This window comes from Urocitellus parryii, chromosome 14 (genome assembly GCF_045843805.1).
Source record: "Urocitellus parryii isolate mUroPar1 chromosome 14, mUroPar1.hap1, whole genome shotgun sequence".
Lineage (NCBI taxonomy): Eukaryota > Metazoa > Chordata > Mammalia > Rodentia > Sciuridae > Urocitellus > Urocitellus parryii.
In genome coordinates, this window is record NC_135544.1 from 57570039 (window position 1) to 57584792 (window position 14754).

General features: G+C 43.1%; 1 protein-coding gene across 6 annotated transcripts in view; it reads right to left on the reverse strand.

Moving 5' to 3' along the window:
- Extl3 (exostosin like glycosyltransferase 3) overlaps positions 1–14754 on the reverse strand; it is a 103385-nt gene that overhangs the window by 4283 nt on the left and 84348 nt on the right. For all 6 annotated transcript variants that reach the window (XM_026398842.2, XM_026398839.2, XM_026398843.2 and 3 more), the window contains 3 exons: positions 12656–12783; positions 7597–7741; positions 2921–3049 (listed from right to left, as the gene is read on the reverse strand). In XM_026398842.2, the coding sequence (XP_026254627.1) occupies positions 2921–3049; positions 7597–7741; positions 12656–12783 (402 nt within the window). The remainder of the gene's footprint in view (positions 1–2920; positions 3050–7596; positions 7742–12655; positions 12784–14754) is intronic.

Below are 14754 nucleotides of genomic sequence, written 5' to 3' on the forward strand. Positions count from 1 at the left end.
GTATCCCCAATATATTTTTGGATACATACACATATATATGTCATATATGCACACACATATATGTATAGGAAATTAATATAAACCCAAGTTTGAACATTTATATTCAGTCCTGTGGAAATGTTCTTGCTGTACTCAGTAATGGTAAGGAAAATCCTTAGTAGATGCTGAAAACTAGGACCACTGAGAACAGAGAATGGGCTGAAGCTCCCCTGCCTCCCCTCTAGTCCTTCACACTGAAGCTTCCCCTTATTCTCAGTGGTTTCTAAGATTTTAATCCTTTATTCCTAAGGAAGCATATCTCCATACTACGTCTTTCCCCTCCTTGCAAAAATAATAGATTATTCCAAGTAATATATTAATTCCTTTTTCTTTAAGTCAATATTGTTAAGACACTGAACATTATTGAAAGAACACTGCTAAATCAGTCAAACCTAACTCAAACAAGGAAGCAGCTGATCATCCTATTTCAAACAAGGAAAAGAATATTAAGACAGTGAAAATATGATGAAAAGAGAAGGGGAAATCACTAAATTGCCAGTCTCATCAATTTAGTGAGGTGCTAAGCAACTCAGTGAGATCCTGTCTCTAAATAAAATACAAAAATGGCGGGGGGCTCAGTGGTTAAGTGCCCCTGAGTTCAGTCCCCACCCCCCACACAGAGAAAATCTAGAATTGTTCTTATATTTCAGTATGATTGACAAAATTCACCAATATTTTTTTTTTTTGAAGTTTTCACTTGGTAAGAGTTGCATCCAGCCAGGTGCAATGGCACACACCTGTAATCCCAGCTACCCAGGAGGCTGAGGCAAGAGGATCACAAGCTCAAGGCCAGCCTGGGTAACTTAGTAAAACCCTGTCTCAACATAAAATTAAAAGGTTGAGAATGTAGCTTTGTGTTTACCAATCATGTGTAAGGGCCTGGGGTCAAGCACCAGACACAAACACACAGACACACACAGACATAGACACACACATACAGAGTATTATGTACACCATGCCCAATTATTTCTTTCACTCTACACCAAAAAGATGGCTTAGCTAGGGCTGAGGATGTGGCTCAACCGGTAGCGCGCTCGCCTGGCATGCGTGCGGCCCGGGTTCGATCCTCAGCACCACATACAAACAAAGATGTTGTGTCCGCCGAAAACTAAAATAAATATTGAAAATTTTCTCTCTCTCCCTCCTCTATCTTAAAAAAAAAAAAAAAAAAAAAAAAAAGGCTTAGCTAAGGAAACACCGGCCTAATAACATGTCTGCCAGTGCTCAGGTGATTGCCGTTACAGTTTCATACCTAATCACTCAGATATTTCCAAAATTTCAAGGATAATGCCATCTGATGTCCTACAGAGGCGGGAATAGAAGCATACATCTTGACTGAAGTCCAGCCACTGAAGAAAGGAACAAGTGAAGAATAGGAAATTTTCCCCAGTCGTTAATTTCTTTGAGACTTCTGCCTCTCTACCTTAAAGATTATAAAGAAGTATGCCTTTCACTGTTTAATACTGGACCTGCCACTATACTTGGAAAATGTGTTGCTTTTGTTTGTATAGCTGTGATCATGATCCAGATTTTTTTTTTAAATCAACTATTTGATACATGAGTTTACTAAGTGTTCTTTTGTGAGGCTTTACCACAAGTCTCAGCAACAGAAAAAACTACAAGGTGATCAGGAGTTAAGGAATAACCGTGGGAAATACATGGCAAAAGATTTGCTTAGTGGGACTGGGGCTGTAGCTCTGTGGTTGAGGGCTTGCCTTGCACATGTGAGGCACTAGGTTCGCTCCTCAGCACCACATAAAAATAAACAAGATTAGAAAAAAAAAAAAAAAGATTTGCTTAGTGAAACTGGATGCATGAGGCTCCCAAATGCATTTCTCTCCATCTTTGTTATACTTTGTTGTATTGAATAAATGTCCTCTAGTTACCACATTGTTTACCCCTAAATGTACGATTTAAGTTATTAGAACATGCTGGCAGATACTTAATCTAGAAATTACCTTTGAAATGCAAGAATGAAATATGCACATGATATCATTTACTCACAGCACCACACCCACGAAGGAAACCTGTGTCCTAACCCTTACTGGGGTGCTTTGTTGCCTGAGCCTGCAGTGATGGGAAAAGGGATGGAACCAAGTTTTCTGTGTGCTGAATGTGAAGTTAGCTTATCTAGTCCAGCAACTCCAGAACAAAAATCAGAATGCAAATTTCCAGAATTCTGAGTTTACTGCTTTTGAGCAAATAACTTATATAGTACCTACTTATGTGCCATGCACTTCTTAGAGGTTTCCGTGTGTTAACTCATAACTCCTCGGTTTCTTGTTTGATGGACACACCCACCCCACATCTCCCCACCCTCCTATTTGGCAACTTGGTAAAGCCTGTGGACTCCTGAATGATTTTAAATGCAAAAAATAAACTACATGGGAAACAAATCATATTGAAATACAGTAATGTACATAGCTGTTTTGTTAACACCTTAAATAACCAAATGTAGGGAAGAGTTAACTACCACAAATTCAAAGCAGTGATGGACTGAAAGCCTAATTTAAGAAATTGCAGCAAATCTGATATGAAAATATGTGATTTCTTCTGATCACAGATCAGTTATAGCATACACACACACACACTATCCTTAGGAATCGTTGCCTACTTTATAACTGAAGGAAATACTAAATTTCAATTATAGATGAGTGAAAATAAACCCGCAACATCCTTTCCACCAAGTTCCAAGCCCTCGGAGTATCCATCGACCTCAGGAGTAAAGAGCCCTGTAGTATCAACTCTAATCCTGCAGTCAAGTGGTCATTACCCATTTTACAAGGGGACTCAGGCACAACACCCTTATGGACTGCAGTGTAGCCAAACAAATGAATTAAGTTTGTGTGCATGCACAGTCCCAAAGGTAGTGGGGCCTCACCTTGATGGGGGGCTTCCGAGTGATGTGGGAAACAAGGAAGTTCATGGCAATGTCCTCACAGTTGATGTATTCGTCCACCATATCTCGGATGGCCTGGGGCATCACATAAGAATACAGGTAGGCATAATACTGTCAGGAGAAAAAAGGGAATCACATACTCTTGTTAGAGGACACAGTTCTTTGGCTTTCGGCAAAACTACGCATGGATCTAAGGACTGGCTGAAAGTGTGTGGAGGTGTTTGGGATGTGGCAATAACTGGGAAGCACTACTGGCACCTGGAGAGTTGGGCCAGGGTTGCTAACTACCTTTCAACACAAATCTGCAGTAAAGGATCACCCCATTCAAACTACTGTTGTTCCCCCTTTTGAGAAACCGAACTCCCATCATGTGATCTCATTGGTATTTCAGCAATGTTGAAATCAATAACAAAGCTTTGTAAAACCTATCCAGACACCAGTTCAGGTGAACAATATTCTACCTATGACAGTGGTGATAAGAAATAATGAGGGGAGAAAGACTGGTTATCTTCTCAGTTCTCAAGAAATCACAGAACCATGAGACATTCAGTCTCTCTGGCCTCAGATTCCTCCTCACCATGGCCACCAGCTGCTCTCTGCTCCCAGCTATTACCACCTCCTGCCTAGCATACCCAGGGTCTCCCTGCTGCAGTGTCTCTTCCCTGCATGCTATTTCCCGCACAGCACACGGGGGGGGGGGGGGGGGGGGGGTGTTAAACAGAAGTCCAACTTCAAACCTAACCTGCCTTTACTCCACGCCCTCCAACTGCTTCCCTTCCCACTCAGAGGAGAGCCAGGCACCGTGGCATGCTCCTGTAATCCAGATCCCTGGGAAACTGAGGCAGGAGTCAGCCTGAGCACTAGGTGAGAACCTGGCTCACCTTCAAAGGGCTGGGTACGAAGATCAGTGGTAAAGTGCCCCTGAGTTAAACCCCCAGTACCAAAAAACAAACAAAACAAATGTTAGCTACATGTTCAAAATCTTTATTAGGCATTTATGATCAAAAAACTTGACTGTGATACATTTGGAATGACCAATTTACCTTCTTTCAAAGGCAAAGACAAGCGGGCGACTTTTGGTTTTGGATTTTTGTTTCTGTACTACTGGAGGCCAAATCCAGGGACTCACTCATGCTAGGCCTGAACTACATCCAAAGTCCTTTGATGAGTTTTTCCTCCCTTTTCTTTAAATTTTATTTTGAGACAGGGTCTCATTAAGTTGTCCAGACTGGTCTCAAACTTGCAATTCACCCTGCCTCAGCCTCCCAAGAAGCTGGGATTAAAAGCAGTGCCACCACACTCAGCTACATAAATGCATTTCTTTAAAATGTCACTTAAGAAGAGTGGAAATGGCAGGTCAGTTCATGCATGTAAGACCCATCCACAGAGAGCTGTGGTCACAAAGCTCCAGCCAACTGCTGTGAAGCAGGAACACTGAGGGCCTGGCCTCCTTTTTTTTTTTTAATGCCCTCACAGATCAACTGTTTCATTCAGCACAATTTTCTTGTTAGATAAAGAACATCTAGGAGACATGACAAAATAGAAAATGATTATAAAAAATGCCAACTTTTGAGGGCTGAAAGAATGTTAACTTCAGGTAACAGGCAGCAAGTTTATTATCTCATAAGAAACACTCTAAGCAATGCCATTTCATTGGAAACTTAATGAGACCCTGTCTCAAAATAAAATTTAAAGGGAGGAAAAACTCATCATTGGAAACCTAAGAAACCTAAGGATTATTTTTTGACATTTACAATTTGATGTTTGAAGATGAATATAACAAGTGCCTCTTTTTTTTATGAGACTTTATTTTTTTAGAGCAGTTTTAGGTTCACCACAAAATTGTGAACAAAGTAGAGAGATTTTCCACATATTCCCTGCCCTCTCCATTTCCATCCCCCCGCCAGAGTGACACATTTGTTATGATCCCTACGTCGACACATCATAATCACCCAAAGTCCACAGTTTACATTTAGGGCCCTTTTCCCCCCATTCTTTTTATTTTTTTATTGGTGCATTATGGTTGTGCTAACAACGGACTCGTTATATATGCATACACGTACACATTGTAGCAATACAGTTCCGACAATATCACTCCCCAGCACTTCCATTCCACCCCCTAGTCCTTTCCCTCTATTGCTTCCCTTTGATTTCCATGACATCTGCCTTTATCTTCCTTCTTTCTCTTTAGCTTCCACATATGAGAAATACTTCCCTTGACCAGAGTTTGATTTACTTCACTTAATATAATGGTCTCTAGTTTCAGACATTTTCTTGGAAAGTGCCACAATTTTATTCTTCTTTATGGCTGAATAAAACTCCACTGAGTATACACACCACATTTTCTTTGTCCATTCATCCACTGATTGACACCTAGGCTGGCTCCATAGTTTGCTGTTGTGAATTGTGCTGCTATAAACATGGGTATGGATTTATTACTGTAGTGTGATGACTTTAATTTTTCAGTATAATTACCAAGAAGCAGTATAGCTAGGTATATGGTTCCACGCCTGGTCTTTTGAGGAACCTCCATACTGATTTCCATAGTGGTAGTACTAATTTACAATCCCACCAAAAGTATAAAGTGTTCCTTTTTTCTCCACATTCTCTCTAGCATTTATTATTTGTGATCTTGTTGACTGCCATTCTGACTGGTGTAAGACAAAAATGTCAGTGTAGGGAAATTTGCATCTGCCTAATTGCTAATGATGTTGAACATTTTTTCCTATATTTGTTATCCATTTGGATTTCTTCTTTTGAATTGTTTAATTTATTTGCCCATCTATTAATTGGGTTATTTGAGTTCTTTATTTATTCTAGCTATTAATCCTCTGACTGAAGAGGAGCTAGTGATGATTTTCTCCCATTCTGTAGGTTCTCTTCACATTCCTAACCATTTCCTTTGCTGTGCAGAAGCCTTTTAATTTGATGCCATCCATTTATTAACTCTTGGCATTATTTCCTGAGCCCTAGGGGTCCTATTGAGAAAGTCATTGCTACATGCTGAAGTGTTGACCCTACATTTTCTTCTAGGTGTTGCATAGTTTCTGGTCTAATCCGAGGCTTTGATGCATTTGGAGTTGATTTCTGTGCAGGCTGAGGGATAAGGGCTAGTCCCCTCCTTCTACATGTGGATAACCAGTTGGCCCAGCACATTGGTTAAAGAGGGCATCTTTTCTCCAGGGCGTGTTTCTGGCACCTTTGTCAAGGATCACATGACCATGTCTGTGTGGTTCGTCCCCATGTCTTGCAGTCTGTACCTTTGGTCTATGTCTGTTTTATGCCAGGACCACACAGTTTTTGTTGCTGTAACTCTGTAGTCGAATTTGAAGTCAGGTATTGTGTGCCATCAGCACTGCTTTTTTGGCTTAGAATTGCTTTGACTATTCTGAGTCTTTTATTCTTTCAAATGAATATTTAAGACTTTTTTCTAGGTCTATGAAAAATGTCATTTGGTATCTTGATGGGGATTGCATTAAATCTGCATATTGCTTTTGGTAATATGTTGGCCTCCATTTTTATCACAATCCAGATTTTTTTTTTTTACAAAATATTCTGATTTTTAAAAGGTGAAAGTGGGTAACACTGGGGGAGCAAAAGCATTTCTGTGAGCCAAGTGGAGTTCCATGGCTATGAGTTTGTAAATTTTGCTCTAGATTTTCAAATAGAAAAAACAGTAAGCTTCATTCAGAAAACTATTTATTTATTTAAAATAAAGGGATATGACCATTACTTTTAAAAAGCAATCAGTTTGAGAAGGCAGATTTATCAGCAGACAAATAAATTCTCAAGGTATGAATGAGCAGACACTAAGCAGTGGCTCCTGAGATGAGCACTCGTTGGAGGTGGTCTCTTGACCACCTGCTGTCCAGCACTCTACCCTCTCGCCACACTTGCCATCTTGTCCAGATCCACCAGAGTTTGGAAACACCAGGGCAAACTTTAGGAATGAACGTCATACATTAAGTATTTACATTCAGACCTGGTGTGTACACGACTCTTAGAGCACATCTCAACTCTGACCAGTCACTTCTCAAATGTTCAGTAGCCACATGTGGCCACAAGAGGCCAGTGACTACTTTATAGAAGAGGAACAGAAGGAAGATGAGTCGGGAGCAAAACCAGCACAGTACAGCGCTGATAATACGGGGGAGGTACAGTGACTGAAGGGCTCACACTTTGGGTGTTCAATGAAAACTGGGATATGAGTGGAAAAAGTGACAAGCTGAGGACTCAGGCAGAATTGGCAGGGCCCCCACAGAGATTCACAGTGGGCTGGGGACAGTAGTGGTTACTCTGAGTCAGAAGAGCACCAGGCTTAGCCTACTGATGCTGGGCCTGGGTGGGACGGCGATGCTGACGCTGGAAGGTCTGACAGCCCCTCTGGCCCAGTGCCTTCCATTAATACAGAGGAGGGCCAAACCCTGCAGGGAAACTGGCCTTCACAGCCTCATGCAACTGCACAGGCAGCCTTCATCCTAACTTCTTACTCCACAGTTTCACTAAGCATAACTGGAGTCTTTAAAAACAGGAATGACCTATCTCTACCACAGAAGAGCCACAGAAGAAGCAGGAGGAGAGCTGGTGTAAAGACAGCATTTCACTACCAAAGACTCAAGAGCTACTAAGAGCATGCCACTGTTAGCAGCTTGTCTCACCTTGTGGAAGAAGGCAGCACCTGTCAGCACCATGGACAGCTCACAGGAGTAGTTGGAGTTGTAGAGCCAGGACTGGTGAGGGATGTCCCACGCATGGTACCGGCCAGGGAAGCCCACGATGCGGTCCCGTGCTTCTCTCCACACCCTCAAAAACACAAGTGCACACACACCTGAGTACACAGCTCTTGGGCCATCAGGAGCACTTAAAAGGAGTGCCTTTACCTTGAAGGCTCTCTGACCCCTCAGGCTGTGGGTGTGTGTTAATAAGTCACAAGCCACACAGAATAAGAGGATATAAACCACATCGTGTGCTGCCTCCTTAATAAGCACTGCTTATTACGCCACTGGTTTTGGCAGCCAGCATTTCTCCAGTGCCCAGTGGGAGTGGGTCTCCGGGATGTGTTATGTACAGCAATCTACTAAGCAGCAGGAAGAAGAGATCCATATTTATTTATTTTCATTTAATTTAATTTCTTTTAAAAGGCTTCCTTTTAACGAGCACCATGCCCGAGCTCAGCAGGGCACACGCTCTGTTGTCTGTGTGTGCGTATTCTCTTCTTTCTCTCAGAGGGCACATCATGGGGAATGTCATGGGGAATGTGTGGAGGCCACTGGTCTGACCCAAGAGACTCCAATGCACAGACTGATTCCTAAACTGAACGGGGCTGAGCGAAACCTGAATAGTGAGAAGTGCTTTGCAGACCCATGTAAATGAAAGGTTCCATTACATCCGAGAAGTAAATTGAGAATTCACTGTTTCAGTATGTTTGATAAGTTTCAAGAGAAATTTTTGTATCATTTCCAAATTTATAGGCAAAGTAGAATAAATAAAACCAGTCCCAAGATTCACAGACTGAAATCAAGAGAGTGAAAGACATCAGCTCCACCAAACCCTACAGGACCTAGAAGGTCTTTAGGAGATTTAAGCTACCTGAGAAACACCCCTGACCCTGACAAGAATCTGATTCCTGAACCAAAAGATTCCACTTCCAAAGAGCTCCTCTCCCAATAAGGTTGAGGGCAACTAATCTAGTCCAACAGATGACAAATCACAACTTCTATCCCAATACCTTCATGTGTAGGTTTTTTAAGACAACTGAAAAAATAAATTAAAAGAAAAAAAAGAAAGAAATTTAGTTACAGGTGGACACAATGTTTTTATCTTACTTTATGTGGTGCTGAGGATTGAACTCAGTGCCTCGTGCATGCCATGCAAGCCCTCTACAGCTCTGAGCCACAACCCAGCCCCTAGACAACTGATAATTTCTTGATTATGACAAAATATACACACAGAAAGTTTGCCTTTTTAAGGATGTATAGTTCAGTGGCATTAAAGATATCTGCACTGTTGTGCATCCATCACCACCACCTACCTCCAGAACTTTCAGTTTCCCCAAATGAAACTTTATCCCCTTAAACACTAACTCCCCAGTACCACTCCCTAACTACGTCCTCCCCAGGCCCAGGAACTCACCGCTCTACCAGTCTCTATGGATCTGACTGTTCCGGGTGCCTCACTGAAGTGGAATCACAGAGTACACCTTTGCGTACACACGCCAGACGCTGCCCTGGTCACTCCATGGACATCTTCTCCACCCCGACCCCATCTGCCTCCTCCCTGGCTGCAGAAATCTGAGTAGGTCAGGACCCATCTTTTGCCAGAGGGAGGGGTTCTTATATGGTCCCTTTCCTTTCATACCTAAGTCTGTTTCATTCTCACTCAGGTGAAAAAAGTAAACTGAGGAGGTTAATAAGGAAAAGCTTTTAGATCAAGGGATGCCCAAAGAGATGAGGAAAGATCAGGGCGGGAGGAGGTCAGGTGGAACCTCAAACACCACTCACCAGTTCCACTACCTGAGGCTAAGCCTCAAATTTCAAATGACTATTAAGAGATCATTAAAAGGCTTCTGTTATGTTTCTCACCACTTGGAAATCTGCTGAGAAATGGCATGGAAAAAGTTCAAAAGTTCTCCTAAATCAGAAGCTGCAGAAGTCAGCCAACCAGTTTCTTAATAAAATTCAAACTCATCAAAGCTGAGCCTCCTTATCTAAATCATTCTTGGGAGGGAGGGGCGACAGTCGATTCTCCTCTTAACACCCATGGCTCTGTTCACAGTCCCAAGGCCCTCAGAAGGCTCTAAACTGCATCAGGCCATGTAAAAAATACACTCCCTCTCCCCACCACCTAGGACAACATCTGGACAGCAATAGGCCATTTCTGGAATGGTATGTGGCTTTGTCTTTCATACAGACAGGTGGACAAGCAGCCATTTATTTTTGTGTACAAAGGAACACACCCAGTTAGCAGGAATTTTTTTTTAAGTCACAGCCAGCAACAGACTTGCTTCAATAATCTAATAAGAGGCCAAAGGAAATGAGAGAGGTTGTTGAGGAGAGAAAAGAATAGATATTCTAATGTGTCAGATGTGTGGAGTCGTTCTTCATACACAGACGTAAAACACACAGCGATAAAGTTGCTGCTTCCATCTGCCAAGAAACCTGAGGGTGAGCGAGTGGGGGTGGGGGTGCACCCGAGGGTGAGCAAGGGTGGGGGAGGGGCCTCCAGCACACAGAATGGAAGCGAAGCTGCAAAGAAAGAGCTGTGTCCACAATCCAAACTTAATTTGCAGGAGACCCCCAAGCAAGCCCACTCCAGAGCTTCTCAAACTATCTGAAGCACCCAACTAATTTTTCCCATGTATTGTGAACTAATATTTTGGTAAAATATAATAATTTATAACAATAAATGAAATGCATGGGCCCCCCGGTTGCTTCTGGGCTGCCATGAGGTGAGCAGCTTTGCTCCACTGCACCCCTCCCTCCAGGAAGTTCTGCCTCTCCACAGGCTCAGCCACGTCACCATAGACTGGCACCTTGAAAAATGTGAAAAATCTCTCCTCCTTTTAACAAATAAACTGAGTGTTTTCTAAAATACAACACCAAAGAACAAAGAAAACAAAGCTAAACTGGACTTCGGCAAAGTGCAAAACTTTGTGCTTCAAGGGCTACCATCAAGCAAGCGAAAAGACAGACCATCAAGTGAGCAAAACTACTTGCAACTCATCTCAGGTAAGGTACTTGCTTCTAGAATATGTAGACTTACGACTTGATAATAAAAGGACAAATAGTGCCAACAAAAGTGGAACAGGTTCTAAACAGAAATTTCTCCAAAGAAGATACGCAAACGGCCAACTGGTCTTGAGCACATGAAAAGAGTCTCATCATTAGTCACTAAATGAAATTAAAATGAGCTACCACTTCATACCAACTTATGATGGCTATAAATAAACAGAAAAGAACAAGCATGCACACGGACCTGGAAAAGTGGATCTTTGCACACTATGATGAGAGTGTAAAATGACACAACACTCTGGAAAGCAGCTTGGCAGGTTCTCAGAATGTTAAAACAGCTGCCCTGTGATCCAGTCCTTCCACTCCTAGGTAGAGACTCTAAAGAAATGAAATGTTCATATGAACACTCGCACATGGATGCATGTAGCAGCATTATGGGGAACAGCCAAGATGTAGGAAATACCCAATGTCCACCAATGGATGAACGGACAAAGTGTGGTCTATCCTATCAAAGGCGTGAAGCACTGGTACATGCTACTAGACCGATAAACCTTGGAAACATGAGGTTAAGCGAAAGGAGCCAGTCACAAAAGGCCACTTACTGTATAGTTTCACTTACATGAATCTCCAGAATAGGCAAATAATAGAGACACAAAGCTTAGTGGCTGCCTACAACTTAGAAGGGTTGCTAATGGGTACAGGGTTTCTTTTGGTGGTGATGAAATTTTCCAAAACTGAGGTAATTACACTATAAACCACTGAATTACAGATTAAGTGAGTAAAATATATAAAAATTATGTTCAATAAACAACAGCAAAAATGAACTGCAAGAAAAATTATAACACAGCTGGATGCCACAACAATGCCAAACTGCTTTAAAAGTTTCTAAAGGCCTACCCTCAGTTTTTGTACTCACCTCCCTGTGGATGTGTTAACACACTGACCCTAGGCCCACATACCAGTTAGAACCCACACCGAACACCCTAACCCACCTCTCCTCTTACCTGTGACGTTCTCCCACCAGGATGCTTATGCTCTACAGCAAAGTGTGTATGAGATTCCAGAAAGCAGCACAGGGCCGTGGCTGAACAGCTTCTGGAGTTGGCCAGCCCTGCACTGGAATCCCTGCTCTGTCTGCCACTAACATTCTGGCTTCGTGGCTCTATTCTCTGGAATCTCAATTTACTCCTATGTAAGAAGATACGACTATAACTTCCATCAAATTCTAGGCGTTCTGAGATAAACCAAAGTGCTCAGGTAATCCCCGGCACACAACATGGGCACCACAGATGTCAAGTATCATCACCGCCACCTTCTCCTCCTCCCCCATCTTCCTACTGCATCTTTGTGTCCCACCCGCTCTTCCCAGGCCCAGGATTCTGTACTGCTTCAACACACAGCAACACAAAAGAACAAAGATACACAACACCAAAGAACAATTCATAATGGAACTCATTCATTCTAGCAGACTTAGCCTGAAGGCCCTTGGGAATCACATGGTCCACATGTTCCTTTAAACATGGAGAAACTGACATCCAGAGTGACGACACCTAGCCAGCAGCTGCAGGAGCTGACCTCTCACTCCTCTACCTGCCTGGGAGTTGGTCCCCATTCCTTTGATGACACCAAGCTCTGAATATTTTTGAAAGAATACACTTTGCTTCTACTCTAAGCCTACAGGGTTTGAGGTCAAGGATGATATACCTGCAGCTCCAGGAGCAGGTGCGAAACCCTGGTCCAGCCAATCAATGAATCCCACCTCCCTAGCCTCAGGGAAGAACCTATGTGAGAGCAGAGCAGGAGAGGACAAGAAGTAGAATCCTCCAACACCAGGCTCCTGGACAGCCCTGGCCGACATGGTCTTTCTACCTCTGAGGGCTTCTCTGTCACTGTCACCAAGAAACCCATTTTGCTCCCTAATCCAGGCCTGAGTTATTGTTTTCTATCACTTGCACACTCAAGTGTTCTTGACTGGAAAAGTCCTCACCGAAACCCAAACATGATTTCATCGTGGCGGAGGTGAGCATCATCATCAATGGACAGGATGGCCTCGGTTTCAATCTCATTCCAGGGCAAGAATCGATTGTTCAAACTGTTCTTCTCAGTACGAACCACCTGGAGCAAGGGAGAAAAATGCAAGAAATCAATGCCGCATTACAAAGCAGATTCAAAACTGTCCTTAGGTCCAAGAAGACTAGCTAAGTCTACTGAGTCATTTGGCCTGATTACCTACCGAATGTAAAATCAAGCATATGCCTTTCAGGAATAAAAACTGCCTTTCGATTCAAAAACTATACAAGGATTTCACATTCAAACTTTATTCACTGTTAACCAATTTTCTTGTGAAACAAACTGATGCTGAGGATCTTCCTGTGAACACAACCTAGGAAATTGAAAATATCCTTCCCAGAGAACACAAGGTGGCCGAGTGGAACCGAGGGTCCAGTTCCCAGCCCCAAGGCCCCCAGCCTGTCCACAAATTCTTAAAACCAAATTCTGAAATCCCTCAAGTCTACATCATTTCTGACCCACAACTTTAAGGCTTTGGGGGGAAATACAAAGCAGGAAGAAAAAAAAAAAAAACGCACAGCCTATCCTATTGAGATCAGCCACTTCCCACTGCAGTGCCCGCCTCCAGGGCTGACCGCACAGCCCAAAGCCAGCTTCCCTCTCAAGCTGGACAGAGTGGAGCAAAGAGCCAGTTCCTCTGTCCATCAAGTCAATCACCCTGTACCCAAGCAAGGTGACCCATACATGCAAGTCAACATTTGCTTCATAAAACAAGGGTCAGTACCCCAAAGGGTAGAATGGTATTATAACCAAAAAAAAGTTTACTTGAACCAGACCCCAGATAAGCCCAGTTCACCTTCAGTGCAGCTGGCAGCTTTGTTAGTCGCCTGGCCGCCAAGTCTCAATCATTAATGGCTGCAGTCATACTTAGACAGCTCACTTTATTTTTACAGAATCTTCAGATAATTAGTCCCAGTGATGAGGAGCTTTCATTTCATTCTCAAGAAACAAAGAGCATCTCATGGAGAATGGTCTTTTTAGAAAGCCAGGAAGGTCATCTTACTGTCAACAGACACTTCCCTTGTACTGAGGATAGCTTCTACCTGGCTTGGCGTGTCAACGGTACCTGAAGTGTTGGAGCTTACATGTGGTTCCAAGGAACTCCATGACCAAACCAGCAAGCTCACCTCAGCTTAAAACACGGCTCCTTCCCCTCTACAAACAGTCTCCCCCAGAGACCCATCTGCCTGCAGATGCCTCTGGTCACACCCCACTTGTCAGAATGTCACCTCTATGTTCTTGAAGCAGAGAACTTGTACTGGAATTCATTCATTCTAGCAGACTCAGTCTGAAGGGCTTTGGCGATCACATGGTCCACGTTTCTTTAAACATGGAGAAACTGACTCCCAGAGTGACGAGACACAGCCAGCAGCTGCAGGAGTGGCCTCTCACTCCTCACCCCAATCCAGTCCTTCCTGCTAAGCCAAGGCTAACTTTATGAACTTCTTCAATCCAAATGTATTCTTTTTTTTTTTAATAATGAGGTTTTTTTTTTATTTTTTAGTTGTAGTTGGACACAATACCTTTATTTGTTTATTTTTATGTGCTGCTGAGGATCGAACCCAGGACCTCGCACGTGCTAGGCAAACACTCTACCGCTGAGCCACAACCCCAGCCCAATCCAAATGCGTTCTTAATGTACATACCATCAATTATGTAAAATAACTCATCACTTGGAGTGTCACTCTACCTCAACCCACAGGTGCTTCTGCCCAAATCACAGCAAAAATTCTGCAACAGGTGTGCTGCTATAGACACCAGGCATCAGAGCCCAGCAAAGACACCAAAATCCACCTCACCCACAAGCACGTCAGACGTATATAACGCCCCGTCTGTGGCAGAGGGCCTGCACTGGGCTTCAGAAACAGAACCAAGCAGCTGTGGCCCGAGGCAGGAGGAGAGCAGCCAATGTGGAGCCTCCAAGTTCCCATCTCAGCAGCTGCTGACTCCCCAGGGAGCACCATTTGGCAAGTTCTGTAAGACACATCCCAATTTCAGAAATGTTAAAACAAAAAT